The 27,501-nt window shown below is 44.4% G+C and overlaps 1 protein-coding gene across 1 annotated transcript in view; it reads right to left on the reverse strand.

Moving 5' to 3' along the window:
- The window catches only part of TNC (tenascin C), a 66,602-nt gene that overhangs the window by 15,933 nt on the left and 23,168 nt on the right, over positions 1 to 27,501 (reverse strand). The window contains exons 10-21 of the mRNA XM_049637360.1: positions 26,424 to 26,696; positions 25,329 to 25,601; positions 24,454 to 24,725; position 24,054; positions 21,736 to 22,008; positions 19,173 to 19,445; positions 17,757 to 18,029; positions 11,525 to 11,797; positions 9,687 to 9,959; positions 4,059 to 4,181; positions 2,549 to 2,692; positions 260 to 379 (exon numbers count right to left, since the gene is read on the reverse strand). Coding sequence (XP_049493317.1) covers positions 260 to 379; positions 2,549 to 2,692; positions 4,059 to 4,181; positions 9,687 to 9,959; positions 11,525 to 11,797; positions 17,757 to 18,029; positions 19,173 to 19,445; positions 21,736 to 22,008; position 24,054; positions 24,454 to 24,725; positions 25,329 to 25,601; positions 26,424 to 26,696 — 2,571 coding nt within the window. The remainder of the gene's footprint in view (positions 1 to 259; positions 380 to 2,548; positions 2,693 to 4,058; positions 4,182 to 9,686; positions 9,960 to 11,524; positions 11,798 to 17,756; positions 18,030 to 19,172; positions 19,446 to 21,735; positions 22,009 to 24,053; positions 24,055 to 24,453; positions 24,726 to 25,328; positions 25,602 to 26,423; positions 26,697 to 27,501) is intronic.

Genomic DNA, 27,501 nt, shown 5'->3' on the forward strand with positions numbered 1-27,501 from the left:
TGATGCTCTCTACTCGTCAGCAAGCACATGAGGATGGGTAAGGCCTCCTTTGCCCCCACCCTGGCCGGGCCCTCCACACCCACCCATCCAGCCCCAGCCTTCGGCCCATGAGTCTATTCCGAGGTTGACAGACACAAGGACGTCTCTGGCCTTCCAGCTTACCCGTGTAGTTTTGCCATCCTGGACCAAAGGTGATGGGGAAGAGGTAGAACAGGACAGACACTCTTCCTGGTGGGGAGGGTCTCAGACATGACCTTACCTCTCTCCCCTGTGTAGGAGATGACATAACTGTCCACAGGGGCAATGGCTGGTTGCCACATGGCCAAGGCTTCTGAGTCAGTGATGTTGGCTGTCACCAGGCCAGATGGGCCATCCAGGGCTGCAAAGAGAGGTGACTATATGTTGGAGAGATAGGCAGTCATGGGGTAGGACATCAGACACAGCTGCTCTGCAGTCTCCCTGGTCCTAGACTCCTGGTGTTGGGGTTGGGACACAGTGTTTGTTGTGTGGACAGTTCCGAGTCCTGAGTCTGGAGCCAGGACCACCTTGGTTGGAGTCATGATTCCTTCCCTTGCTGGTTAGGTAATCTTGGGTCTCTGTTTCCCTACTTGTAAAATGGGAATACTGCTTCTGTCTGGCTTCATCCTCAGTGTTATTTTGATGCTCACATGATATCGGAGGTGAAAAGGAGCTATATAAACTGTAAAGGGCTGGGCACATGATGAGGGTTATCACTATAGTTCACATCACTTGTTACAAAAACAGGGGGCATAGGCGGCCAGAGGCTCTTCTGGGCTTTAAAGGATAGCTCCAGTTAGGTGGCTCACAGGCAACATGGAGCCAGGCCCCAGAGGCTGCGACCCTGGGTTCTACCACAGCTTCTCTGCCTAGTGTCTGTGTGCCCTTCTCCAAACCTCACTTTCTTCAGGTATCAGAGGGCGGCTGCTCTAAGGATGAATTAGACGATGTGTGTGAAATGTCTGGGATAGCGCTAGCTCACTGCAGCTGCTATCGTTACTTTTTTTTTTTGAGTGGGGAAAAGGGGCAGAGGGAGAGGGAGAGAGAACCCTAAGTAGGCTCCACACCCAGTGCGAGCCTGACGCGGGATTGCATCTCATGCCCCGTGAGATCATGACCTGAGCCAAAATCAAGTGTTGGACGCTTAACCAACTGAGCCCATACTACCCAATATCCCTTTCTCAGAAACTAACCTAAATACGACTGTTGCCCCCTAGCATCTGCATTTATTACTCAGTTATTCTAGGACAATGGCCCTGGGAGGGTGGAGGGCAGTAGTCATTAGTTTACTTCAAAGATGAGGCTCCTGAGCTCCAAGAGATGTGATGACCCGCCTGAGAAGCAGGAGGAGGCAGAATAATTTTGGAAGCCCACACGGTCTGCTCTGAGTTCCTTCCTGTTTCAGCCTGCCTGTACAGGATCTCCTTTAAATGCCGAGGACAAAGGGCCTCAGGAGGAAGTGCATCCAGCTTTTGCAATCTGTTGCCGTGGAGAGTCATGAATGAAAGATTTCTATGGGGGAAATAGGGCCTGTGTGGCAGGGCGGACAGGACTCTGGGTTCAGATGGGATGTTTTAATTGCATATTATCAACTTTTTTAGACTATTAGGATATTTTTAAAATTTCCTATGAGGCCCATTCTTTGGATCCCTTAATGGATTAGACTGGATAATTGCTCGTCTATCAAAGGATAAATTGTTCAGAGACATGGCTGCCTGAAAAGAAATTTTCCACTTCATTCTCCTTCAGTGCAATTCATTATTTCCCCCTCCTTACAGCATGCTGTACAAATCAGGTTATAATAGGACAATAATCCTCTATTTAGAAGAACACAGGGCTTGGAGTGAGGCTGACCCAAGTTCAAATTTGCTTCAGCAATCACTAGTTCTGTGGCCTTGGCCAAGGTATTTAATTTCCCTGGATCTTAGTTGTGTCCTCTGCAAAATGGGAATGATAACAGCCATTTTCATGATTTAACGGCAAAGGGTTTAGTAACAGTGCCTGGAATACAGTGACTGCCCAATCAAGAGTACTTTATGGCTGTCCCCATTACATGTCAGTGTGAAGCACCTGTTTGGAAGGACTGCCTCAATAGGCAGGGAGGGAAGGACGTGGATTAATGTGCACAGTCATTTACATTTACGGAAGCTTTACAGATATCATTTCATGTGATCCTTACAGCACCCTGCAAGGGATGCAGAATTATACCCATCTTACAGAGAAGGAAACCAGATCCTGGAAATATTAACTGATAGCTCATGTATCTAGAAGTGGTAGACTTGGGATTTCAATCCAGGTCAGTGTGACTCCCAAACTTGTACTCTTTCTTCCACACTAACCCAAGAAATGGAGGCCCAAGGAGGGTAAGGATGAAGGCAAGTTTACCCTGCCCATAAAAGGCTGGGGATGGGCCAGAAATGAGGTCTCTTGTGCTCCAAATTCAGTCCATTTTCCACTAGGGTTTCCCAAATAAAGGAAAATTTTCCAGCTGCTGAGTCATGAGCAATAATACGGAAGGTGAGAAAAACACCTGTGCTGAACGATCCTGAGACGGGCTCACTTTCCTCAAAGCCCTTCATGGCGATGACGCTGACGAGGTATTCTGCTCCAGGCAAGAGCTTCGCCAGTCTGGTCTGAGTCTTGGTTCCGTCCACAGTTACCACTGAGGGTGTCCCTGGAACCCGGCAAAAGCAAGATCGGGAATGGTGAACCTCCCTGAAACATACCATCGCCCCAAGAATGGTGTATCCAATTTGGAAATGAAACTATGCCTTTATCCAGTACCATTTTCTTGACTTCCTCTCATTTGCTCCTACCCTCTGGCGTAAGAGAAGAGGCCTTACTTTTTGTATAATGCTTTTTTTCCATCCACGCAGATGCCAAAAAGCAAGCCAGGAGCGGAAAAAACATGAAATCACAACGTGCTAAAAATGGCAAGTTTCCGTTCAGTAGAGAGTTGGCATGTCATGCACATTTTATTTATTTATTTTTCCCACAAAGACTATGAAAAGCTCACTCTTAACGTATATCTGGTATATTTAACCCATTATCTTAGCTTTGGAATATACAGACTCCCTTACTAGCAGAGATCCCACTCTTTAAGAAAAGAAGATGGTCATAGTCAAGTCCGTACTTATATTTATTTAAAAGGCCTGAATTTATACTTCTTAGAATTTCAGGGCTGGTGAGGAGCTTGCGTATCAGCTGGCCAAACTTCCACTGGGCTGCTACATCATCCCTTTGAAGAGGTATCAACCACCCTTTCTGTATATCCTTCTGCTTTCCAGAATGTCTTTAGGCAGATTTGACTGTGTATCCCCGCCCCCGCCGCCCCCAGCCAAGCATGGTCTTTGTTGTGGCCCCTGTGCACTGGACTAGAACTCTCAGCTCTACTAAGTCACAACTCCCCATCTGTACCGAGACAGGCCGAATTGGAAATCAAAGGGTAAAACTTCACATACATCCAGCTCAAGATCAACTTTTCAGATCAGTGTGCTCAAAGAGAAAAAGGCCAGTGTATTTAGAGTCTCTACCATTATGAGAAAACAACATTGGGGTCCATTTCTTTTTTTCTTTTATTTTTTAATGTTTATTTGTTTTTGAGAGAGACAGAGAGAAACTGAGCACAAGTGGGGGAGGGACAGACAGAGAGAGGGACACAGAATCCAAAGCAGGTTCCAGGCTCCACGCTGTCAGCATAGAGCCTGAGGCAGGGCTCAAATTCACAAACCGTGAGATCATGACCTAAGCTGAAGTTGGACACTTAACCAACTGAGCCACCCAGGTGCCCCAGGGTCCATTTCTCACAGAAGTTGAGAACTTCAAGGCTGGAGAGGGTCTTCATAAAATGACCCTACACAAGGTAATTCTTCCAAGGATCTTAGAGCACTTTACAAATGAAATCTACAGAGGTGGTCTCAAATAGAAGGAAATAATTTTCTTTGGTCATATTTGGGGAGGATGGCAAGTATCAGGGCTTCTTCACTATCCCACTCACACCCTCCAGGCCACTCCTCCCCTCCCCTTTTCGAGTGCCCTACCTCCTCCAACAGGGACATAGGTGATCCGGAAGCTCTCCACCTGGGCAGAGGGCGCCATCCAGCTGACAGTGGCTGAGTTTTCAGTGATGTCTGAGAAACTGATTTCCTTAGGAGAGCCCATGGCTGTCAAGGAAAAAGCACAGGAGAAACCCAGAAACAGTCAACTATATTGCTCATCAATGATTCTTCCTGGATTCCTTATCCAGGAAAACACAGCCCCTAGAGTTTGTGGCTGAGCCATGCCTTTAGGATAGAGAATGTGGTGGTCTAGGGTCAAGTTGTGACTCGATAGAAACAATTGTTTCTACAATTCTACAGCCCAGGGCTGTAAAGCAGCCATTCGGTTTCATTTCAGTACAATGTTAACACCACAGCTGACATCTAAGGAAGTGAGGCTGGCTGGTTTCTCAGCTTGGAATATGCCATCCTATCATTTTTCATTTTTAGCATTTTTTTTTCAAACTTTGCATTGTAGCTCCTTTTTATTAAATGATACTAAGACTTGACAATGGTATGGTTCTTTGCAATTGATTGGAATTAACCCTCATTTAGAAACCCCTGAGAAGGTGTGGTTGTAGCCATTTTACAGAGGAGCAAACTGAAGCTTGGTTCTCCAATGCACATTGTTGTGGTGTGACCTTTCTGGGTCCCAGGACTGGGCAGCAGAGCCGGCTGGAATCCTGGGGATCCTGGAAATAATGTTCACATGGAAACTGACCTCGACAAACCCATTCCTAGAACTGGATGGAGGTCCAGAACCAGGAGACCAAACAAACACCTCACACACACTGGGCCCACCTGGGGGGAAAGCCATGTTTCTGCTACAGCCATACCTCCCCCCAAACCCAGTTTCCATTGGCTTTGTTCTGTATTTCTTGGCTTAGCTCCTTGCCCTCTTCAGCTGACCATGTTTAAGCAGAGAGTTCAGGAAACAATTTTCAGGCCTCCAGGGAACTTGTTTCTCATCTTTCCCTTCTCCAACCCACGTTGATCATTAAGTTTTAAAACCCACAGCTCACTGTGGGGAGATGTTTTTCTTCCCTCTCCATTTCTTTTTCCCTCCTCTTTTGGCTTTCTCCTGTGACCTGGTAGCACCTCCAGACTCTGAAGGGGTTGACTGGGGTTTTGCCCTCTCCTTGGAAAGCTCTGGAAACCACAAGGGCTCTGGAGCCCCGAAGATCTTGATTGTCCAAACACCATGGAGGGCCTGGGCAACCTGGGGGCAGGTCCCTTCACTTCTGTGGGCCCCGGTTGCTCCATCTGTCCAGTGGAAAAAATGATGCCCACCTACAGGAATATTTTTAGGATTAGCAGAGCTGATGGACGTAAAACCCCTAACAGAATCTGGCATGAAGTAAGAATTCAGTAAACATGATTGCTCTCTCTTTCGTTCCCATGTAACTATTTTTCCCATGGGCTACCCTGGATTTTGAAGTAACTTCCAAGAAAGATCTAGATGAGGCCGGCTGAAGACAAACCAACAAACCCCAGTGAGGTGTGCAGATGAAGGCACTGTGGCTCTCCTGCAGCTCGCCGGGGTCCACACCGCCTTTCACTCTGACTGCAAACCTCACTGGTGCAAGTCCTAGCACATTTTAGATGTATCTTTGTGGCCACGGCTTTTGTTTCTCTAGATCCTAGGTTTTCTCATCTACAAAATGGCAATATTATCTGCCATGCTGTAGAAACCATAAGAATTAGCAGCCTCATACATCGTGCCCACCTGAGGGATGTGCCTGATTAGAGTGGCAGGAAAACAGCCATGTATAATAACATGAAGGAATGGGACAGTAGCAATGGAATTCTAGGTTCATTGGGGTGACAGTTTTGGACAATAGGCCTTCCTAGGTGTGGAAGACTATTTGTTATTTTAGTATATCTCCTTCTGTCATAAATAATGCCCTAAGTCTCCAGGACCACAGCAGAGGAGATGGTCAACGGGAACCTAAAGACAGAGCTTCACACAGCAACTAAATCATACTACTTAAAAGCTGGGAAGACCTAAGCAAGGCAATGCCTCTGTCTCTCTTCCCAAGTGGATGCACGATTTTCAATAAAAACTCCATTATGGAAACATCTGGAATTGTTAAAAAAAAAAAAAAACTCACAAGGAGGTTGATGAGGGCTTTTATCTGTAATTTGCATAAAAATTTGCCTCCCCAAATCTGGAGCAAATGTCCATTGCTTTAATCACCTGGCCCTTGATAATCAGCTTTAAAAATTTATTCTCCCTTCAACATACTTTTTTTTTGTACACTTCATATGTCCGAGGTCCTATATTAAGCTAAGGGGACAGCTACTGTAGCCAGTATGGTTTAAGAGCAAGGATTTTCGAGTTAGACTGACCTGGGTTTGAATTCCATTCTGGCCTTACCTGCTAAAAACACCTTACCCCCTAAGGTCTCAGTTTCCCTTCTGTGAAGTGGAACTGACTGTGGCACTCCCCGGCCTGGCTGGGTCATGGTGATTCAGTGAGACGAAAGTGTGTCCGTTGCCCGGCTTCATGTGGCATGGAGCTCACGCTTTATAATTGGTGGTTACTATCTTTATGCTTCATGGGAGTCAGAGCCAGAGGCACCGAGCATAAAGAGCCTGGTTCATATAGAAGGAAGGATTGCCAAGCAAGGGTCTCTGCAGACCTGCTGAGTCAGGCCCTGGGGACACAATGCTGTTGCAACTCCGGTGTGTGGTTTCAAGTGCATCTGAACTGGAATTGAGCAGAGGACTTGCTGGGAAAGGAATGTTAGGGGGGAATGGGCGGCACATTCTGGGAGTTGGGAGAAGGGACACTGACTCCCCCATTGGCCTCCAGGGAGGAAGGGAGTACCAGGGATGTGTGTGTGTCTGGAGGCAGTGATGGGGACAGGCTAAGGAAGCATTTCAGGCTACTCACTGAGCACTAGAAACTCCAGAGAAGAAGAATAAAGCCATCATACTCTGTTGTTGGATTTTTAACTATTTTCTGTCTATTCTGGGGACCCTCTATTTGGGCACACACACCGGTGTCTAAATCCCCAATGGCAAAAGATGTTTCTGGTAACTCTGGGCTTTCCAAAGAAGGCCACCACTGCTGTGAAGATGTGGCTCAAACAACGGAGGGGAAGAGGAGCCATCGCAAATACACGGATCACCAGACGGAACAAAAACTTATGACCTAAGTATCCACCAGTAGGGGAATAATTAAGTAAGTAAATGAGGCTCATGGGATTGTTTCTCAGATCTAATAAGCCAGAAACACACATACACTACAGTGTGCAAGAGTGTTGCCCCAACAAAATTTAAAAAAGAGAGCTTAGATTTGTGTCAATTTTGTCTATCTGCATAGACAAGAAAGTGGTAAAATTGGCTGCCTCTACATAGAACAACTGGGTAGCAGGGACATAGCTGAATAGGGACTTTGCTAGATATTCTTTTTTTAAAATTTTTGAATTTTGAACCAAGTGATCCATGAAAAAATAACATTTACTTGAAATCACCCAAACATAAGAATAGCTAATATTGCTACAATGGGCAAGGCAACAAAATACTCAACAGTCATGGGCTTATTTAAACCTCATAGCTGAATTCTGAGTTCAAGTCTACTTGCCAGATGAGGGGACTGAGGTTCAGAGAAGAAAGGACTTTCCCAAGACCACGCAGCTGGTAGAGAGAAAGGATGAGACTCCAGGGAGTCTGCCCAGAGGCTCCAGGCCACACCACTTGGTACACTGCCCCCAACAGCCTTCCCTGCCGCTGGGCACTTGCTGCTAGCAGCTTGTGCTCAGGAAGCCAGAGGAGAACCTGCAGCAGCTTTTATGAGGATAAGGAGGAACAGAATATCTCAGAGAAGGGTTTACTACTGTGCAGGAGAGGAAAGAGGAGGAAGGATAGAAAAATGGAAGGGAAACTTTCTAAAGCTGATGAGGTGATGGTGGAATCAGATGTGTGTTGTCTAATGGAGTCACCTCCCCTGTTCTCTCCAAGTACAGAGGGGATTCGGGCACACACACGCACACACACACACGCACACACACACACACACACACACACACACACACACACACGCTTTGGCTGTGAAATACAAAACCCCAAAGAAAGAAATCAAAGAATGGCTTTCCAAAGCATGGGGTCTGCCTTTCTTTTCTTTTGTTCTTAAAAAAAGAAGAAGAAAAAGAAACAGCTCTTGATTATTCATTCTCTCTCTCTCTCTCTCTCTCTCTCTCTTTTTTTTTTGCTTTAGCACTGTAGGGCCTCTAGAAAAAAAGATCAGCAAAACAAAATCAGTGATCAGAAGTAAACTTTGAAAGGCAGTGTTTATAAACCAAGGTCAAAAATCAGGCTCCGTCTCTGATCTCAAGTTGTTTTATGGGCAGCCACAGTGAGGGAGGAGACAAGGACCCGCATCCCAGGGATAGGGTGTCCAAGTTAATAAGAAACAGGATTTTTCCTCGGACTGAACTGCTGTCTGCATTTCAGCATTTCCTCCACGCCTACAAATACTGATTATGGTTTCTGTAGGTGGCGTCTCCTAGCTCAGTAGGTCCTGAAACTTGATGTAATAAAATACCCATCTCTGGACCAAGAGAAGGTTTTGGCTAATGTTGCACTCAATGCCTGTCAGAGACAGCAAGTATGTACCCTTGTCAGTTAGCTGTCATCCAGCCTGCTTACATTTATTTAGTAGTAATTAAAATAAGATGGTGTTTGGGTTCTACCCCAAACCTGGCCTTGTGACATTAGGCAAATCACATCGGCTTTCTGGGCCACAGATTCTTCATGCACAAACAGAAGAGGCTGGGATATACCATTCCTCTGGTCCCTTTTACCCCTCCTTGTGCTTTTGTGATTCTTTCTTCTGATCCCTCTTTGAAGCAGTCTCTCTCTAGGGAGTGCTATGTCTCTCCTTCTCCCTCAATTTCAGGAAGGAATTCACCCTACCTTTCATAGATCTTTCCCTCTAAAGAGACTGTTACCAATCAACTTTTTTCTCCTTGAAACAACTCACATGGAAAAGGGTCTGCATTTCGCCCTCTAATGCCTTTTAAAGTTGTTATGAATATCACATAAAATCAGTGAGCTTCGTGAAGAGCAGCTTGTTGACCTTGCCAGCTCCCTCCTTTGATCCTTCCTGATCACGGTACTGATTATTCACACACAGCAACTGATAAATATTCATCTTTATAGGTGGAGGTACCACTTCTCCATTATCCCCTGCCTGCTCTAAGGTCAAACATTTGACCAAAGAACAAGGAATTATACTTCTGCATAAAAAAAAAAAAAAAAAAAAAGATGGGATAATTGTCTTAAAGAAGGGTCTTTGGAATATAAAAAATGCAATAATTGTAATGATGATGATGTATTAATGAAAACAATGAAAATCCAAATAGCTTTAATTTACTGAGTTTTTGCTATGTACCAAATCCTCTGCTATGGGCTTTCCATGGATTATCTCATTCAATCCTCCCAGCACCATTCAATAAATGGCATCATACTCTTCTTGAATTAAGGCTTAGCCAAACTGTCCACACTCACACTGTCTATAATTGAAAGACCTTGGCTGCATTCAAAGATCTTGTAATTTCCCAGCCCTGTGAAAGAAAATCCCCAAGTCATGACTTTTCTTGGTTATATCCTGTTTATGTACGGTACCTGTTGTTGCTATAGCACTGACTGGTTGGGATCGCCTTCCACTGCTTATTCCATAGAGTTCAATTTCGTACTCAGTGGCCTCTCTGAGGCCAGTTATGTCCCTGGTTCGTTCGGGGGCAAGTAGGGTTATTTCCATTGGCTCAGACTGCTTTTTGGTATCTCTGATTTTGAGAACAAAACTGTCGAAGACCCCTTCATCAGCTGTCCAGGACAGACGGAAACCGTCTGGGGTGGCATCTGAAACCAGAAGGTGGTCAACTTCTGGCTCGGCTTCTAGATGGGAGAAAATGGTGGGAGGAGGAGAGAGAACATCATTTACCAGCCAGTGCAATCTTCTTTTCCAGTGGGCGTATCAATATTCAGTGGCCCTGCGGCTCTCAGAGATAGAAGTGTCCTGAATACCAAAAATAAAATTATCCAACACAAACAAGTAGATCTAGGGGAAGGGAAAGATGGAATTCACACATTCACTACAAGCCAAGTGGCTGCTTGCATATGTGAGTTTTGTCTAAAAGCAATTCTATAAATCCACATCTGGACTCAGCTTTGGCCCCTCCCATGCATTATTAAACAAGTTCAAAGCCAATAACTTGTTTACATTTGTGCTCTGATCTCCCAATGGCTGAGTGCCCATCCTCTGTAAGACCTTTTTCTTTTCTTTTAAAAAGATAAATAAACCAGTATTAATGATCTGTAGAGTTGCCTATGATGATACTGCTGATTATATTTCCCTTGATCCTGAGCAAAATGGCCTTTAAAATGTTATGTTATGGTCTTTTTGCTTTTTTCTTGTTAGTACTGTTGTACTAAAGAAGGCTCCTACTCTTGACTTTTTTGCTTGCCTTTTTGACTATTAGGTAAATGTTCAGAAGGTAAAACTGAGGCTTGAAACCTCTTGTGCTCCATACTTTGGACCCAAGGTATTATCTTGGATTGCCTTAACCAGACAAAACTCAATGTCAAGGTAAATTTAGAGCCGAGTTTCCCAAAGTGTACTCAGAGCAAACTATTCCTGTTTGTTCTTCTTCTTTAAAAGGCACCCAGTGTCAAATACTGCCTGGATAAGTCCCTTTTGGAGAGACACAGGCACATTGAGATCTTCTGTGAAGCCTTGTTGTCAAGGATCCTGTTAAACTATGTTTAACTCAGTAGTTCCAAAACTTATTTGATCATGGAACTTCTTCACCAAGTAGGACCTTTGAATATTCTATGGAACTAGTAAAATCTAGAAAGACTTTGGGAAACACAGAGTTTTTACTGTTAATGTTGTTAATGTATGTGTCTCTAGGAATTATTAGTCTTGAGAAAATTATGGATTTAGTCTGTGTCAACGAATCTCTATGACATTAGTGTTTACCAATATAATAGGTCTGCAGTTGAGTTTTCAATAACAAGCCCACCTTGTAGATTTATCAAGATCACAGTTGACATTTTAAGATGACAAAATGCTGTAAATAAGTATATCTTTGAAATATACTCATTGGTATATTTCTTTTGAGAAGGCTGAAACATAGCTGGGGACCAGCCAGGATGTACACAGGAGAGGATGATGTGGAATAAGCACACAAGAACTACAGACAAGACATGGTCTAAAAGGACTTGGGATGCCAAGTGGCAAACATTTTGACCTTCTCATTTCTGGAGAGGGAGAAGAGGAGTGTTCAGTAGAGACATAAGACAAGGGAGAGTGTGGTGGGGGGAAACACAAAAGAACAGGCCACATCTATGGATTCAGCAGAGAAAATGGACAAGAATGTTAAAACCATGGTAATATGGTAGATGGATTACATGGAAGGGAACCAAGGAGAGGAGAAAATGGCTCACTTGAATCCAAATACCTGTAACAATCTCAGCCCTCAAGGGCGTGGTTTGGTGCCCTTGGGTGAAGCCAGAGACCATGACCTCATAACCAATTCCAGTTATGAGGCCTCTGAGCTCCAACTTCCTCTGGGTTCCTGAAAGTGTGAATTCCTGGGGGTCCAGCAGCTTCCCAGAATCCACCACCGCTACTAGGAAGCTGTCAAAGGCATTCTCCGATGCCATCCAGGAAACTGTGAACCCGTAGGGATTAATGTCGGAAATGGTTAGGTTTTCCAGAAGGGGCAGGGCCTCTGAAAGAAGGGAGGAGTGAAAATAACTCAGGTTAGCAGCACTGACCCTGCAGGGATAGCACAACTGTCCACGGATACTGAGATATACCCAATCAAACACTAAATGTGTTAATTTCTCAGAAAACGAATATTTAGTAAGAGCTTATTGGCTGCCAGATGATGTTATCTTGTGTAAATCTCTCAACAGGCCTATGAGATAGATAATATTCCCATTATACAGGCAAAAAAAGCCTGAGTTTCAAAGAGGTTGATTGGCTTGGCCAAAGTCACAGAGCTAGTATGTGATAGAGCAAGGTTTTTAGGTGGATCTCATTCCAAAGGCCATGAATTGCTCCCTGTATAATTGGATATCTTGTGTTGGGTTTGTACCTCTTTCTCTATTTCCAACTGTCTTCTGGTCTTGAAGGAAATCAGCTCTTCCCCCCACCCCCCACCCAATATACTGATATACTTCCTTTTGGGTACACTTCATATGTTTCCATTTCACTTCTAGTTCACATTTTGAATCAAGTTAATGAGGCCCCTTAGTGACATACACTTCATTAGCTGAAATAGGGGGAGGGGGTAAGATTTTTTTCATGTGGCAGAATTAACAAATTAGGGTTATGGTCCAGTAAGCAATACTATGATTCACTGATTCTTTTGCTGTTTGTTTTCCTGGATAAAGTAGGAGGTAAGGACATGTCGGGATCTTTAATAAGTTCTGGTGTCATCTGTTCATTCATTCACCAAACATCTGTGTCCCAGGCACCCTTATTTCTTAGGCATCAAGGGGTCTTTTCACACACTGGGATTCCCAAAATAGTGAGGTTATATCAGCTAAGTTTCTAAGTGCTAAGTTCTAAGTACCAATTGACAAGGCTTCATGTTTATTCTCCTATTTAACCCTCATAATGACACTGTGAAATAGCTACTGCTACCTTCCCCCTCTCCCCCGTGATGTCTAAGGAAACAGAGATCAATGACTTATATACAGGATTCCAAATCTACTGGGTGGCTAAGCTGGGCTCCCACCCAGGCCATCTGATTCCAAGCTCAATGCTCTTTCCACACTCTAAGCCAGTGTCTAATTAGTCAACCCCATCAGGGCTGGCAAGTCTGGAGGCTTAAGTAGGATTGGTGGAGAAGGTTCAGAGCCCCCCGCTCTAGCAAAACGAAACACAGTAATAGTGAATGTATTTTTTATTGGAGGGGACATGGGGCTGGGAACTCCATGAACAAGGCTGCTTTAGCTACACCTCATTTACAGCCTTCTTTTCTGCTGCTTCTAAATGGAAACTTTCAAAGAGATAAATGACCTTACACTAATGCCCAGAGTCTAATCCATGCAATGTAAAGAAAAATGTTTTACAAAGAAGTCATTGGTGATTGAATGAACAAGTAAATGAATATCCTCATCCCCAAAGCAAAGATTTAAATTTTGTTGTGGGCTGGACTTCCTGTACTGATTTAGCATATTTGGTATTTGTTTTGAGGCTTTTTTTTTTTCCAGGTAAGGATCTTCCAAAGATCATAATTCTATTTAAGGCGAAGATGAAATCACTTATCCTGTGCAAACAGACTTCTTTGTCTGCAAGACAATGGTCTCAAGTTCTTTTGCTGAGTTTATTTAGGTAAGTGGCGCCTCTTTGGATAGCTAGCCTCTGTGTACCTCCACACCATCAAAGCAGCGGATTCTCGTGAAAAGAAGGGCATTCAGGCTAATTAGTCAATCAAAGTCTTGTTATTTATAGTCATTCATGTTCAGCTTTTTTTTTTCTTTTTAAAAATATGCTTCTTTTAAAACTCAGGGTCTTTTCACTTCAAGGATTAGCTGAGACAATGCTGTAACCAGATCTAGGATTCCCAAGACCAGCCCTCCCAGACTGCCTTTCTTCTCTCCGTTCTGCGGGAGGTCCTGCGGGAGGCTACAAGAGATGGCCTGATGGGGTCTGTGGCTGGCCATTCCTGCCCTCCTGTGCATCGGGAGGCAAGAGACTGGGAGCCCCCACCACTCTCTCCCCTGCCCCACTAAGAAATGACCATGTTCTGCATTTGAAGACTTTTTTGAATGACTGAATTCACAGTAGGCAACGGGACAGAAAACAAAACCACTTTTTGATCTTACATTAAAACACGTCCAGCGTTCTCTTGAAAATAGTAAGAAAATCATGATTTCATAACAATAGCTGCTGAGTTTCTATCTAGAATTGTTGCTTATTTTTAAGAATGCTACTTCCCTCCTAGGAAACAGCAGAAAGAACCCAGCATTGTAAGATGCCTACTGGATGCCAAGCCATTAAACTTTATCATATCCATTTAGATCCTGAGACAAAGCTGACAGAAATGGCTGTGGGAGTCCCTTTGTCAAATATAAGGAAACTGGAATTCAGAACAGTTAAGAACCAGCCAAGGTTATGCAGCTAAGAATATGTGGGGGAAGTTCAGAAACCACTCAGGTCTGATATCAAAACCCACACACTTCTAGGTCATCATGGCTGCTTCCAATTAAATATTTAATTGATCTCATTAACATATTTTATCGGTAGCGATTTAGATGCTGGGAGAGGCCTGGTTTAATGTGAATCAGCAGGCAAAGTCAGTCTCCTGAAAATTATCAGTAGTGGAAGGCAAGAGACTTCTAAATATTTTCTGAGGTATGTAGCCTTTGCCATTGATTTGGGATGATCTCAGGAAAGAAAACGGAAAGCCATTTCTTTATGTAATTCTTCAGTAATTCAAAGAGAGGTTGGAGGTCAAGTTCAATAAATGGGTAAGCTTCAATTAAGTTTGGATTTATCTGCTACCCTAGGTCAAACCTTCGGTAATTTGCTGTGGATGCTGACTTAAGACAAAGTGTTTTTTTTTTTTTTATTTAAAGAAAAAGAGATATTATTATATTTCTGGGGCAAGTGGTTTATAAACTGCCTTACTTAGCATGATTTATGGCAAAAATTCCTGCTCCAGGCTGTGGGTAACTTAGAACTCACTTTTCAGCCAGAATTGTTAAAATATGTATCAGCCTATAAAGCTAGACAGGAAAATCCTTGGAAGCTTTATGCAGCTGTTGAGTACATGGTCTCCATGTCCCACGAAAAGCTGCAAAATATCCCTCTTTGCGAAATACCAGAGGATCTGATCTCTCTTCACTTAGATGTTTACATCTGGAGTGAAGACTCTACTGGGGGTTGATGTTCCCTTTAGAATGCCTATCACCTTTCCACTCTGCTGTCCCCCATCTCAAAATTCTAAATGGACAAGTGAGAACCTTTGAATGAGTACCTGTCATGACAAAAGCAGTGAGGGGTCTCATGTGGTCCCCAGCCCAGGTGGTCCCTGCCACACTAATGTCATAGCCAGTGTTCTCCAGCAAGCCCGTGATGTGAGCATGCTGTGTGTCTCCTGAGACCGTGAATTGCTGGGGCTCATACAGCGAGTGAGAATCGCTAACATTGACAACAATCTTTGCAAAAAACCTGGCTCGAATGCTCCAGGACACATTGAAGCTGTCAGGAGTAATATTGCTAAGGATTAGAATGCCCAACTGTGGCTGTGGCTCTGGCTCTGAAGGGAGAGGAACATGGGCAGAAGAGAAAGGAGATGCATTATTAGAGGAAGCAGTTGATTTTTCCAGAATATAGCCATACGACATAAAAGTGCCAATCCCTCCAAATATTTGCAGAAAGGTAGTATATTAGGCTGTGGCTACACCTGCATTGACTAATGCTAGAGAATATACTTTCTCTGCAGGTATGGATGTGCATTCTTTGTAAGTATAGACATGACTACTTGCTGGCCATAGGAAGAAAGGTGAACAGGCATTAGAATGGCAGATAGGAGCAACAGAGAATATTTAGGGTGCATTTCTAAAGGTTTGCAGTGGGACACTAGCTCTGTAAGATGTCCTAAGAAAAGTAGCTTTTAGTAAAGTATGTATGGGTATTCTATCTCACTCCCAAAGCTTGAGAGTATTTTATAGCCTCTGAAATGCTGGTTCTGTAAAGAAACCTACTTAATTTTGTGCAGCCCAGAATTTCATAAACTCATTGATCAGTGGATACTCTTTCAAAGGATATTCTTTGAACATCTCACATGTTCACAGAGCATGTCTTAGGAAATGCTACTTTGAAGTTTCCTTATTTAGTTTTCTTTTGATCTATTTCGATTGTACAAATTAAAGGCTAATATCCATACAAGAGAAATTCTCCATAGTTTTTAGAAATCCAAAGGTTTCCTATACACCATAAGAAAATCTGCATTTTACCCTGAATACCGTAAAGGTAAAAATGGCTTTCATTAAAAAATTCTTGGTGTATGCAAAAGTTAAAAGAAAATTTAAAGTTAGGTGTTACATTTTCTAACTAGAAAATTCACTTACTGGATAATTTGGAAAGATAAGTGGTTCCCCTGGAGGTCGATATTCTCTTGTCCCTTAAAGGCTAGGAGATCAGTGATCAAGGCAACTCATTTTGTAATGTAGGGGGCCTGTACTGCTAGTTTCTACTAGGATGTATATGATCTGGCCTCCTCAATGCACATTTATCAAGAATACTAACTTTAAAGTAAGTTCGACTGAAACTTTATTTTAGAAAGAGGCAACAGTCCTGGAGGGTTGAGGTACCAGGGTTGGCACTGAAGGTTGGGAAGAAGCAGACTATTTCTTCCAAGGACTTGGGAGTTGTTTTGCTGCAGCTCCAGTAATAGGAGGAAAGAAGGGACTCATCTGGATAAACTTAAACTGGACAGTTGCACAGCATAATTTGATGCCACAAAGTCCCTAAGGGCAAAAAGAATCTGGCCCCAAAGCAGAAGATAGCCATAAGTAACGGCATGGAATCTCCAACTTAGCAATTAGTTTGAGAAGATAATGACGCTATAATTTTTAGCCATAACATTGGCATAAATTACCTCAACCGCACTAAAGGTAGAACCCTCCAAGTGGGCCTCTGTTTGTTCTTTCCCTGTGTTTTGCTGTGGCAGCAATTTCTCAAATTAAGGATGCATGTTAGGATTCTTCTCATGCCACCAAAAAGAGACTGGCAATGTGAACACATTCACCATGCAGAGTAAGACTTAGCTTCTCATGGCCAGCTTGGCTTCCAGCTGTCTCCCAAAGGGTGCAACCAAGCTCAGGAGTGAGGTGTAAGAAAAACCTCGAAGAGTGAGTGAGAGAGAAGGTATGGCCAGTCTTCCATGCAAGCTGGGATATCTTTCTCTCACCACTTCTAACCCTTCGAAATAATTCTTGGACATGCCATATGCTTCCAGGAAACATAGATATTTTCAAAAATGTAATACTCTGAATGTTCACTACATGCACCAAGATTTGGACAAGATGACAGATGAAAGAAGGTGGACATTTTGTGACAGGTATCAGAAGATGACAAAGCATGCTTGGTGGGGTAAATGTCAAAAGAGAACAGTCTATTTGTAGGGAATGCAAGCAAATAAAAGTCTCAAGAACAAGATGAGACCACTGGGTCCTCTGGCTCTGGAAGTGTGTGTTAGGGTCTTTTCTTCGCATGCTTCTGGCACTGTGTTTTAGAATCTTGGAAGAGAGAAAAAGGATGAATATCACTCTGACCAGGGAACCCAAACTGGCATGCACACGCCTCTTTGGCAATGTCATAGGCAAACTCTGATTAGACCACAGGCAGATGATAATGGGTAGAACTGGAAATGATTATTCAAGATCAGATGAGAAGGATGATGTAGAAATTCAACCAAAGCAAGTCAGGTTAACTCTATATAAACAAACAGAGCAACTCCAGATGTGAGTGCACATTTAGAAAAAAAGAGGTTGACTTCTGGGTGATTGTTTTTCTTTTTAAGTTTTAAAGCTCTGATTTAGGTGGCCCTGTCAAATTTGGGAAAGATCTAGAGGAACCAGGAGGATGAAAAATGTGTAGCAAGGGCTTTTTGGGGGACTGCTCCCCAGAGGAATTTCAATGGAGAGTGAAGAAGCCATCGTGGGAAATACCTGTGGTTGCTTGGGCCATTAGAGTGTGAGCGCGGTGCCCGCCCATCAGCCCATGAAGGTGTGCAGTGTAATTAGAAGAAGCCGTGAGGTTGGTGATGACTGAGCTGCGAGACGCCGCAGGTACAGAACGTACTACCGTCTCCTGGCCGTGGTCAGAATTCCTAACTTCGATAAGAAAGCTATCAAAGGCAGCCTCTTGGGCTTTCCACGAGAGGGCCATACTGGCCCAGGTCACATTTGAGATAGTGAGGTGGCTAAGGAGAGCTTCGGCCACTAAAGCAAGCAGAAAAAAATATGAAAGCGTGTCAATTTAAAACACTATTACAATAGAGTCAAAAACTAAAACACATAAGACTAAATCCATAAAGTTTTAGACTTCACCCTTTGGTAAAAGACTTGTCCTTGTTGAAACCCAGTTTGAGCCATGAGAAACAAATATAAGGGGCTGAATAATTTTCTCCTCCAGGTTTTTGTGTACTTTAATATGGCGAAGATGACAGACCACCCTGCTGACAATCTGTAGTCTCACGCAGAATGAGGACAGACCTTCCCTCAGCCATGGGTGACTTAAGTGTTAGATGATTTTGATGCTACAATGTCAACCTTTTTCTTGGATTCATTATCCAAAATGTGCTAAGAATGCTATTTTGAATGGCTAAGCTTCTCCTTTCAAATTCAGATAGAGAATTCTCTTTTGCTGCGTGCCAGAGAGGGCCTCACATAGGATGTGTACCACAGACACTACAAATTTAAGTGAGAGCAGCTTATACTCTGGCTGGCCAAGTTCCTTGTATAAACATGACGACTTCTATTTTTGCAATCAACCATTTACTCTTCTGGGAGCAAGACAGCCTGTTCATGTATTTTCTCCTAGAGATTGCATTGGATTTGGGATGGTCTGGATGGCATGACTTCCTTGTGTATCCATCTGATTAGTAATCTGCTTTTTTTTTTTTTTTATCATTTTCCAAGTTGAAAAAAAATAACAGTACCAACACGATTTCATTAGATCATTGGGATATTTGGGTATTAGAAGGCCAAAGATATTAGGATAACACAAAATATAATTTTTAAGACTTTTTTGATGCAGACATCTTTCCAAATCAAGGACAACTCTTGCTTCTTAGGTATAGAAGGGGAGAATTCTTTTCTCCAGATTCCATATGGCAATCTGGGCCAGACTACATTTTATGCTGTAAATGTCCTGGTCAGTAATAGATCAGGCAAAGGGCTTAACAGAAATCCACCATTTGGGCTGCTGTTGGAGAGAGTTATGTTAAGTAGTGTTCTAGCCTAGCATTGTGGAGCAGTTAATGCACTGTGGCTTCACCCTGCAAAGAAGGAGTGAATGAGCAGCTTCACCCTGCAAAAAAGACTCTAGAGAGAGGCGGTCAGAATGGGAGAAGGCAGATGTACCTGTGGTGGCCGTGGCACTGATGGTTTGGGTCCGGATGCTGGGAGCAAGTCCCGAGAGGTAGACAATAAAATGATTATTAGGGTGTAGCCCTGAGATGTGGGCAGTTCGTTCAGCACCAGAGATATTATATTCCATCGTCTCCAAAAACCTATTGGAATCAACAATTTCAATGGTAAAGGTCTCGAAGGCCCCATTGGTGGCTGTCCAGGAGAGATTGAAGCTCTCAGGAGTTATGTCAGAAACAGTTAGGTTTCCAATTTCAGGTTCTGCAGCTGAAAAAGGAAGGGTAGGGAAGAAGAAAAAATAAATGAATTTGGGTTGATTATTTGGCCTGTGTTTTAAGATTGAGGTTGTTAAGAGAAACGTGGCTGGGTAGAAAGACCTGCTAGTTCAGGGTTAGGGGGAAACCAAGCAGTGTTACCAGTCAGTGCCAGCGGGAGAGAAAAAGGGGATTTGTTAAAAGAAGAAAAGAGGAAGGTCTGGCAAATTGGATTCCCCTGCTCTGGAGCAGCCATACATGATCAAGCTGGCTGAGATCCTGTGTGTGAGAAGACATCTGAATGATGTCAGCTGGAACCGTGGTGCCTAAGCTCAGATGCTTCTGGGAGCCCCGCCGCAGGGATGCTGGCCATCGGTCAAGAGATATGAGTGCTGGCAGTCTTTAGTTGCCAGAATTGCACTCAGGAGACCACAGTTACTTGGCTCCCTCCTGCAGGCATCCTTTGCTTTGAGGGAACTCCCATCTATTTAAATAAAGGCTAAATAATTCTGATGCCATCACCCTCCCAAAGGTGGTACCCTGAGGCTTCTGATTTTGTGACTTAAAGGGAACTGGCAACTTGTCAGTGTGATTCTTGGTATTTTCATCATACTTCTGACAAGGGCCAGCTGCTTTCATATTCTGTTAGAATAGCTCGTCCTCTCTTAACTGCCTCTACGGGAGCCAAGAAAGCTGCTACTTACATTGCCAACCAAGAGAGCTGAGCCGAGGCAAGGCAGTCAGGCAACCCCTGTTCGGCCAAGAAATAACATTTTGTCTTGGAGATGGTCCTACCAGTGCTTTTCCGTGCAATTGGAATAAAATATGCAGAAGGAAAGCAGCAGCAAGGTGTGAGGAGCAAGTAGTGCCTCTCCAGCAGGGAAGGGGAAGGCCTTCCCATCCCATCACATTTAGTGATACACAGATCAGATGGGGTCATGGACCTTCCTCCTCTCATACCATTTCATCAGAAACAGGAATGTCGCTATCATTAAGAAGGAAAAAAAAACACATAAAAATATGAAGGGCACCCAACCACAAGGTCTGCAGGAAAGATCAGAAGCGGCAGGTGATTTCTCTTGCCTTCTGGGAAGGGATGATTTATGAATGTCCGATATGGTTGCCAGTTGCAATTTCTAGGCATTTCAAGGTCACCACTCATACAGTGGCTGTCTGTATTCTGTTGATCTCAGTGAGGGTTATTGAAATGATTGAGGCTAAAATGCAGGTCTATGCTTTTGCTGGAATCAGTGAGGTTGTACAGGTTTGCATGAAGGTTTGGTTGCCATAATTACCTGAAAATGGGGCAGGCATATGCAAACCCAAGCAAGACAACCTCTACTGAGCTTCCAACCAATGGAGGCATATAGGAAGATGCGCAATGGAGAACGGTGCTGGGGAAGGCTGCTTGCTGAGGCAGGCCCCTGGGGAAACACTGACTGCCTTGTCACTGGAGTGGAGTGACTAGTAAGGCACAGCACGCCCTCCTGGGTCAGCGCTGGGAGTGCGCCATATGCAAAGGCCAACACTCCAGGGAGCAACTCTTATTTAAAAGAGCAAAAAGGGCATCGGATCTTTGACATTCATAGCCTGGGACATTCCTTGCTTCAAATGCTGCTGTGTGTACTTCTCTGAATGAATGGCTTTTTCTTTGGTACTGTCTCCAGTCATAATTGTGTGATTTTTTTTTTTTCTTTTTGGTCTAGCTATTTGCTAATTTGGTGTTCTAACAATGACTCAGTATCTGAGAGAACTGCCCGGAGGAGGGTAATTCAGTTCTCTTATTATACTCTGTGTATTTTAAAGAAACATTTAAATTAAAACATTTCTTTTAAATGCAAGAACCACAGTGCCCATACCCTTGAGGGATTTGGGATAGAAAAGCGCCTTTTCCAACTAGCAAAAAGACCCTCTAAAGTAAATAATCTATGCTCTACCAGAACTCACACATGGTAAGGGACGGCTTTTAGTTATATCCTAGCACTGGAAAAGAGAATTAAAACCATCAGGCTGTCTCTTGAAACCGAAAGCCATCATTCAAAAGAGAGTTAGTGGTAGGAAGTCTGGGAGAGGCTGGAGGCTGGAGGTCAGAAAAGGCAACATCTTTATCATTCATCCTCAAAATGGCAGAGGCATGCAGACCAAGGCACAGCTTATGGTGTGGTCTCTGGACATGCATGACCAGCCACTAAGGGGCATAAGGGAAGGACTCAGACATGGAGAGAAGCTGACTTTCCGCAAAGTTTCATGGAGAGAAAGCAGGGTGGCTTGGGGAGGGGCATCAACAGTGGGGAGGAAGGTACCTGTGGAGGTCTCAGCAGAGAGCACTGGTGTTCTATAGCCCCGGATCACCCCATAGATGGTGACTCTATAAGGGGTGTTGGCCTTGAGGCCCGGGACGTCCACAGCCCGCAGGCTGCCGGGCACCGTGAGGTTCTGAGCTGTCTCCACCCAGTTGGCCTCCTGCACCTGAATGACAAAGTGCTCATAGGCCTGATCAGTTGTGGTCCAGTTGAGTCTGAGGCCATCCCAGCCAGCCTCGGTCACGGCTATGTCCGCCAGCTGGGGGAGCTCCTCTGAAGAAGGACAGAGACGTTATTTGTCAGTTCTGCAAACCAAAAAAAGGAGGAAACCAAACATCCCACAGCCCAGCTCTAGGGAAGAGAGAAAGAGGCGAGAGAATTTTTGTGTGCAAGTGTGGTCATTCTTGGTCTCTGGGCATTTACTTCTGACTTGAATTGTGGTAATCTGGCCACAGCCCTTCTTCAGGAGTTGAAACCAGTCAGAAAGGGGAAGATCTGCGCTGTTCATCCTTGAGATGGCAATACTGTCTGGACCACTGCACAACCCACAGGGGGTCTCTGCACATGCATGGCCAGAAATGAAAGGGCAGTTGGAAAAGTGGGATTGTGGGTCAGGGTAAGGGGGGTAGGGATGTTAAAAGTGGAGGCTTTGGAGGCCGCTGGGCCTTCCATTGTTGGAATTCCCACAATGATCTTTATTAGCCAGGTCATCTTGGGCCCATCACCCAGCTCATCTCTGAGTCTTACTCTGCTCACCTATAAAGGGGACTGACATATCACTGGACTGTGTGATGGCTAAATACCATTTATAAACCCCTGAGTATCATGCCTAAGCCATCGTGAGTGCCCAGTAAGTGGCTGCCCAACAAATACATCACCGTTTAGATGTTTCCCCTTGGAACTTCGCAACCATACTGGAGAGAATTATCGGCCTCATTTCAGGACTTCGCGTTGAAGAGGTTGTCTTATTGCTGGCCACCTGCTATCAGGCAGGCTTTATAAAGTGTATGTTGTCTCAGTGTGGACATGTGTGATGTTTTTTCTCTGGACTCTACTCGGCCTTTAGGGATCAAATGTTCTGCACTAGATTCTTGGCTTGGTTCTTTCCCTCCTACCTTCTGCTAGTACTTTGTGCCAGAACAAAGAGTGGCTGCATCATGAAGCAAAGCCATTTGTGCGAAATGAGTGCCCACTTTTAATTAAAAGTGGTAAATTTTGCTCAGTCAATGGTGCAGAGCAGGGCCCACTATTGATCTTCCCACCATGTAGCAAGGAGATTTAACGTGTTTCTTATTGCCGATTTTAGAAAGTCTGGATTCTGAATACGGGAAAACCCAATGCTTGGTGGGATACCTCTCAGGATTATATGCAACCGCTCAGACTTTTTAAAGGCTGCCGTGGCCATGCACTTGAAGTTAGAAAAGAAAATATCTGTAAAGATTCCAGCCAAGAAAGGTGCACCCGAGGCACTTGTTCTCGGTGCCTGTGAGTCTGAGCAAACTCAGCCTTTTTGAGGGGCTGTATTCAAATGACCATGTAGCCTTGGTGCTCTTGTGGGGGTATCAGTGAAGGCAGTCCTCCCTGCCCTCCTAGCTCATCAAGAAGAGCTGTTCACTTATCTGGCACGTAGTGGGGTTCCTGGTAAGGTTTCACGTGCAAAAGGAATTCTGTTGTTAGATACAGACTGTTAGCATCCTGCATCCGGATCACAGGTGCCTCAATAGCCCCTCTGGCTCACTGGGTTTGAAGACATTCCAGGCAGCACAGGACAACACTGACTCGGCCAGCACAGCTGGATCGTAACATCACCTTTCTCATTTTTGGAATTGTGTGTTGTTTCTCACAAGCACCAACTTTACTCGGTGTATGTGAGCAAGGAGAACAATTTATTTGAACTAGGTTATTTGGATAGTATTATGAAAACACAGGATAGATAGATAGAGAAGGGCATGGACTTAGGGCCCAGCATAAGAACCCGATTACCAAAAATTTGGCCCATTTGCCCCCTTTAAAGCGGTTTCTAAAAACTCATGAACAGCACAGAGTTTCCAATGACAGATGGAACAGCATATTTCCAGGGGACAAATTGAGATAAATTGTTTTTCCTTCCTAAACTGAATGAAAAACACTGAAGTCAAATGTGGCTGTTTTTTTCTTGGAAATATGCCTTCCCTGAGTGTCTCTTAAGGAGAGACAGACTTGAACAATTTCAGCAGAAGATCATTTCAAAGGTTATTCCATAGAGATGTGACTACAAGTTGGACAACGTTAGGGCCTCTGAGGCCTCTAATGGTAAGATTTCTCTAGAAAGTTCTGACCCTATTCTTGTGCCACCATGGCCCTACTGTTTATGCTATTTTTAGTAGATACATGGTTATCTTATATATTTAGCTATGTGCCATTCAATATTTACTACAGGAATGGAGCTTTGCTAAGCATTTTTGGTCATTATTTCATCTACTGCTCAGGACCATGTTCTGAGGTAGAGTATTATCTTTGATTTGAAGGTGAGAAAAGAAGGCTCAGAAATGTAAAATGCTAGACCCAAGAAAATCCAGCAAGGTGCAATTCCAACCCAGCCCTTCCTGAGTTAGAGCCTCCCTTCGCGCTGCCTGTCGGAACACTGAAACCACACTCTGACACGTGGGGAATGTTCTTTCTCTTCCAAAGAGAGGTTGGCTCAATCATGTCCCTGGTATGGGAGGAGGGTCCTATAACTGTGATGGCCTCCACAACAACAGGTCGAGTGCTGTGGCCCCTGACCTTGCCACGCAGGGTGACCGTGTAAGGGGTACTGGCCCGGAGGCCTGGGACTTCCACGGAGCGTAGGCTGCCAGGAACCGTGAGACTGTGAGCTTCCTCGGCCTGGTCAGCCTCCCGGACTGCAATGACAAACTGCTCATAGAGCCCCTCGGGGGCCGTCCAGTCCAGGCTGAGGCCATCCCAGCGAACCTCGGTCACTGTGAGGTTTCCCAGATCTGGAACCTCCTCTGCATAAGGACAAAGAGTTGCTGAGTTACTAAAAAAGGTAATTGCGTGCTAGGATTCAGGTGAGATGACATTTTGGCCGAGGTTGGGATGAGTTGTCTGGTTAGTGTTGATTACAGATGCATGATTTACAGCAGGTGTAGAGCACACTCTGTTGGCACTAAAGCCAGGGGTTTTCTGTTCAGTCTCCGGGAATGAAAGATAGTTCTAGGAATTGTTCATAACTTCCATTCTTAACATATAAATGGGGCTTTGGGGGAATCTTTTAGTGTGTTCTTAAAATGAGCTCAGACCAATTTTTTTTTCCCACTTGCAAACTGTGCTTTCCAACTTCTTAGCTGTTATGACTGAAAACTTGCTTTGAAAGAAAAGTCACCTCTCACTTTTGTAAGGGAAGACTAGGTGGAATTTTCCATGGGATTGGCTAACATGCTACACTCGGACTTGGCCAAATAAGGGATATGACATTCGGATGGGAGCGGGGATGATTCACCGGTGTTCTCCAATGTGGCAGGGGCTGAGCCCAGCTTACAGCAGGAAGAGCTTTGATCCCTCCTGAGCAGAGACAAGGGGAGGAAGTAAATTAATGAACCAGTCTAGAATACCTGTCAAGACTTCAACAGAGAGAGGAGTCGTGCTGAATTCCTGCGTGACCCCACAGATGGTGATGTTATAATGAGTGGCTGCTTTGAGCCCAGGCAGGTCCACGGACCTCAGTCCTCCGGGGACTGTGAAGTTCCGGGCTGCCTCTACTGTATCAGTCTCCTGCACCTGAATGAAAAACTGTTCATAGGCTGCTTCCGGAGCAGTCCAGATGAGTTTGAGGGCATCCCAGCCCACCTCGGACACCATGATCTCTCCCAAATGGGGAGTTTCCCCTGGAGAAGGACAAAGAACTAGTTTAATGATCAAATCACACAGCAAGATCCAGGAGTCTTGAACACAAGAATAGGCTTTATATTACTTAAAAATATATGACTGTCTTTAATAAACATGCAGCATGCAGCTATTCCTCCTAAATTTGAGGAATAGAACAAAGAGCATGAGGTATAGAAAAATATTTGTCATCTTACTTTACTAAAGAACTGTCCTAACCTTCAGTGGACAAGGAGATTAATTTTGTGATTTTTTTTTTCCTTTTAAGTATAACGTCTTAACATCCCTTGCCAAGAGGGAGCCTGTTTGTGAAGATAAAGATCTTTGCCTTTGGGGCTGTGTGTATGGTCCCCAGGCAGGGCTGTGCACAACTCCAAAGGGTGTTGTTCACGTGGGTTGTGGTGTCAAACGTACCCCTGGAGTTATGTAGCCTGATGGCTTCCCTCCATTAGACACCATGGTGCCATAACTTGGGGCAGAATGAGTCCATTCAAAAGCAAGTTGTGTCTGGGGCGCCTGGGTGGTTCAGTCGGTTAAGTGTCCAACTCGATTTTGGCTCAGGTCATGACCGTACAGTTCGTGAGTTCAAGCCCCACATCAGGCTCTGCGCTGACACTGCACAGCCTGCTTGGGATTCTCTCTCTCTTTCTCTCTCTCTCTCTCTCTCTCTGCTCCTCCCCCACTTGCACTCTTTTTTAAAATAGATAAACTTAAAAAATTTTTTTTTAAAGTGAACTGTGTCTGGTTATCTGTTGTGTCTGATTTTCTGTGGGTAGTTTCCTGTTAGGAAAAACAGAAGCTAGAGACAGAAGGATAAGAGGTACCTGTGGAGGCCTCAGCAGAGAGCACTGGTGTTCTATAGCCCCGGATCACCCCATAGATGGTGACTCTATAAGGGGTGTTGGCCTTGAGGCCCGAGACGTCCACAGCCCGCAGGCTGCCGGGCACCGTGAGGTTCTGAGCTGCCTCCGTCCTGTTGCCCTCCTGCACCTGAATGACAAAGTGCTCATAGGCCCGGTCAGCTGCGGTCCAGTTGAGTCTGAGGCCATCCCAGCCAACCTTGGTCACCGTGAGGTTTTCCAGTTCAGGGGCATGGTCTGAATAATGACAGAGATGGGTCAGTTAAACCATTCCTCAAATCCCTCTCCTTCTGGGAACCCAGAAATGGCAAACCCATTGCCAATGCTGAAAGTCCTGCGGTGGGAGCCGGGGCAGGGCCGAGTCCCGCGTTTCTGCATCCCCGAGTGCTGCTGTTGCCATCAAAACATCACCAGAAAAATCAATGTAATACTTATTTTGCCTTGTGGCATATTTGGGTGTGTCTTGTGGAAATGGCATATTCCTACTGACCAGTGTCCTGTGAATATAGAAAACTCTACATATCCACATTAGGAGTGCTCTAGGCTTCAGTTTCCATTTTGGAAAGTGTCTCTCATTCTAAGGATGAGATCATAAGGAACAGCCTTCTGCTATTCTCAGGATTCTTGGTCTGAGCTGCTCAGCCTTCTGTATTTTGAGAAAATGGGCTCCTCTTAGATTCCCTTCCTTCTCATGCTTCCTCAATCTCCTCCGGAAGGTCTGTTTTACAGTCTCTATGTTGGAATTTTTGACCGTTTCTGAGGCTCAAATCAGTTCACATAAACTACTTCAGAAAGATCAGAGATAAATTAACCACAATTCAAGGAAGGCATACTGAGGAAGGCGAGGAGTCTTTGCAAGATCGTCCCTTACTGGATGGAAAGACTAAGGCCTGGGAGGAACAGAGCTTATTAAAGCTCAATTAAAATCAAAGGTGATATTATCTTCATTCATCTCCTGAACACAAAAAGTACAATAACAATGCACCTGTCTGAATATGCCTTCAAGGTGATAATTTGCCCAGGGCTGAGCTTAAATGGGCTT

The sequence above is a fragment of the Panthera uncia genome, chromosome D4, assembly GCF_023721935.1.
Source record: "Panthera uncia isolate 11264 chromosome D4, Puncia_PCG_1.0, whole genome shotgun sequence".
In the NCBI taxonomy this organism is placed as follows: Eukaryota; Metazoa; Chordata; class Mammalia; order Carnivora; family Felidae; genus Panthera; species Panthera uncia.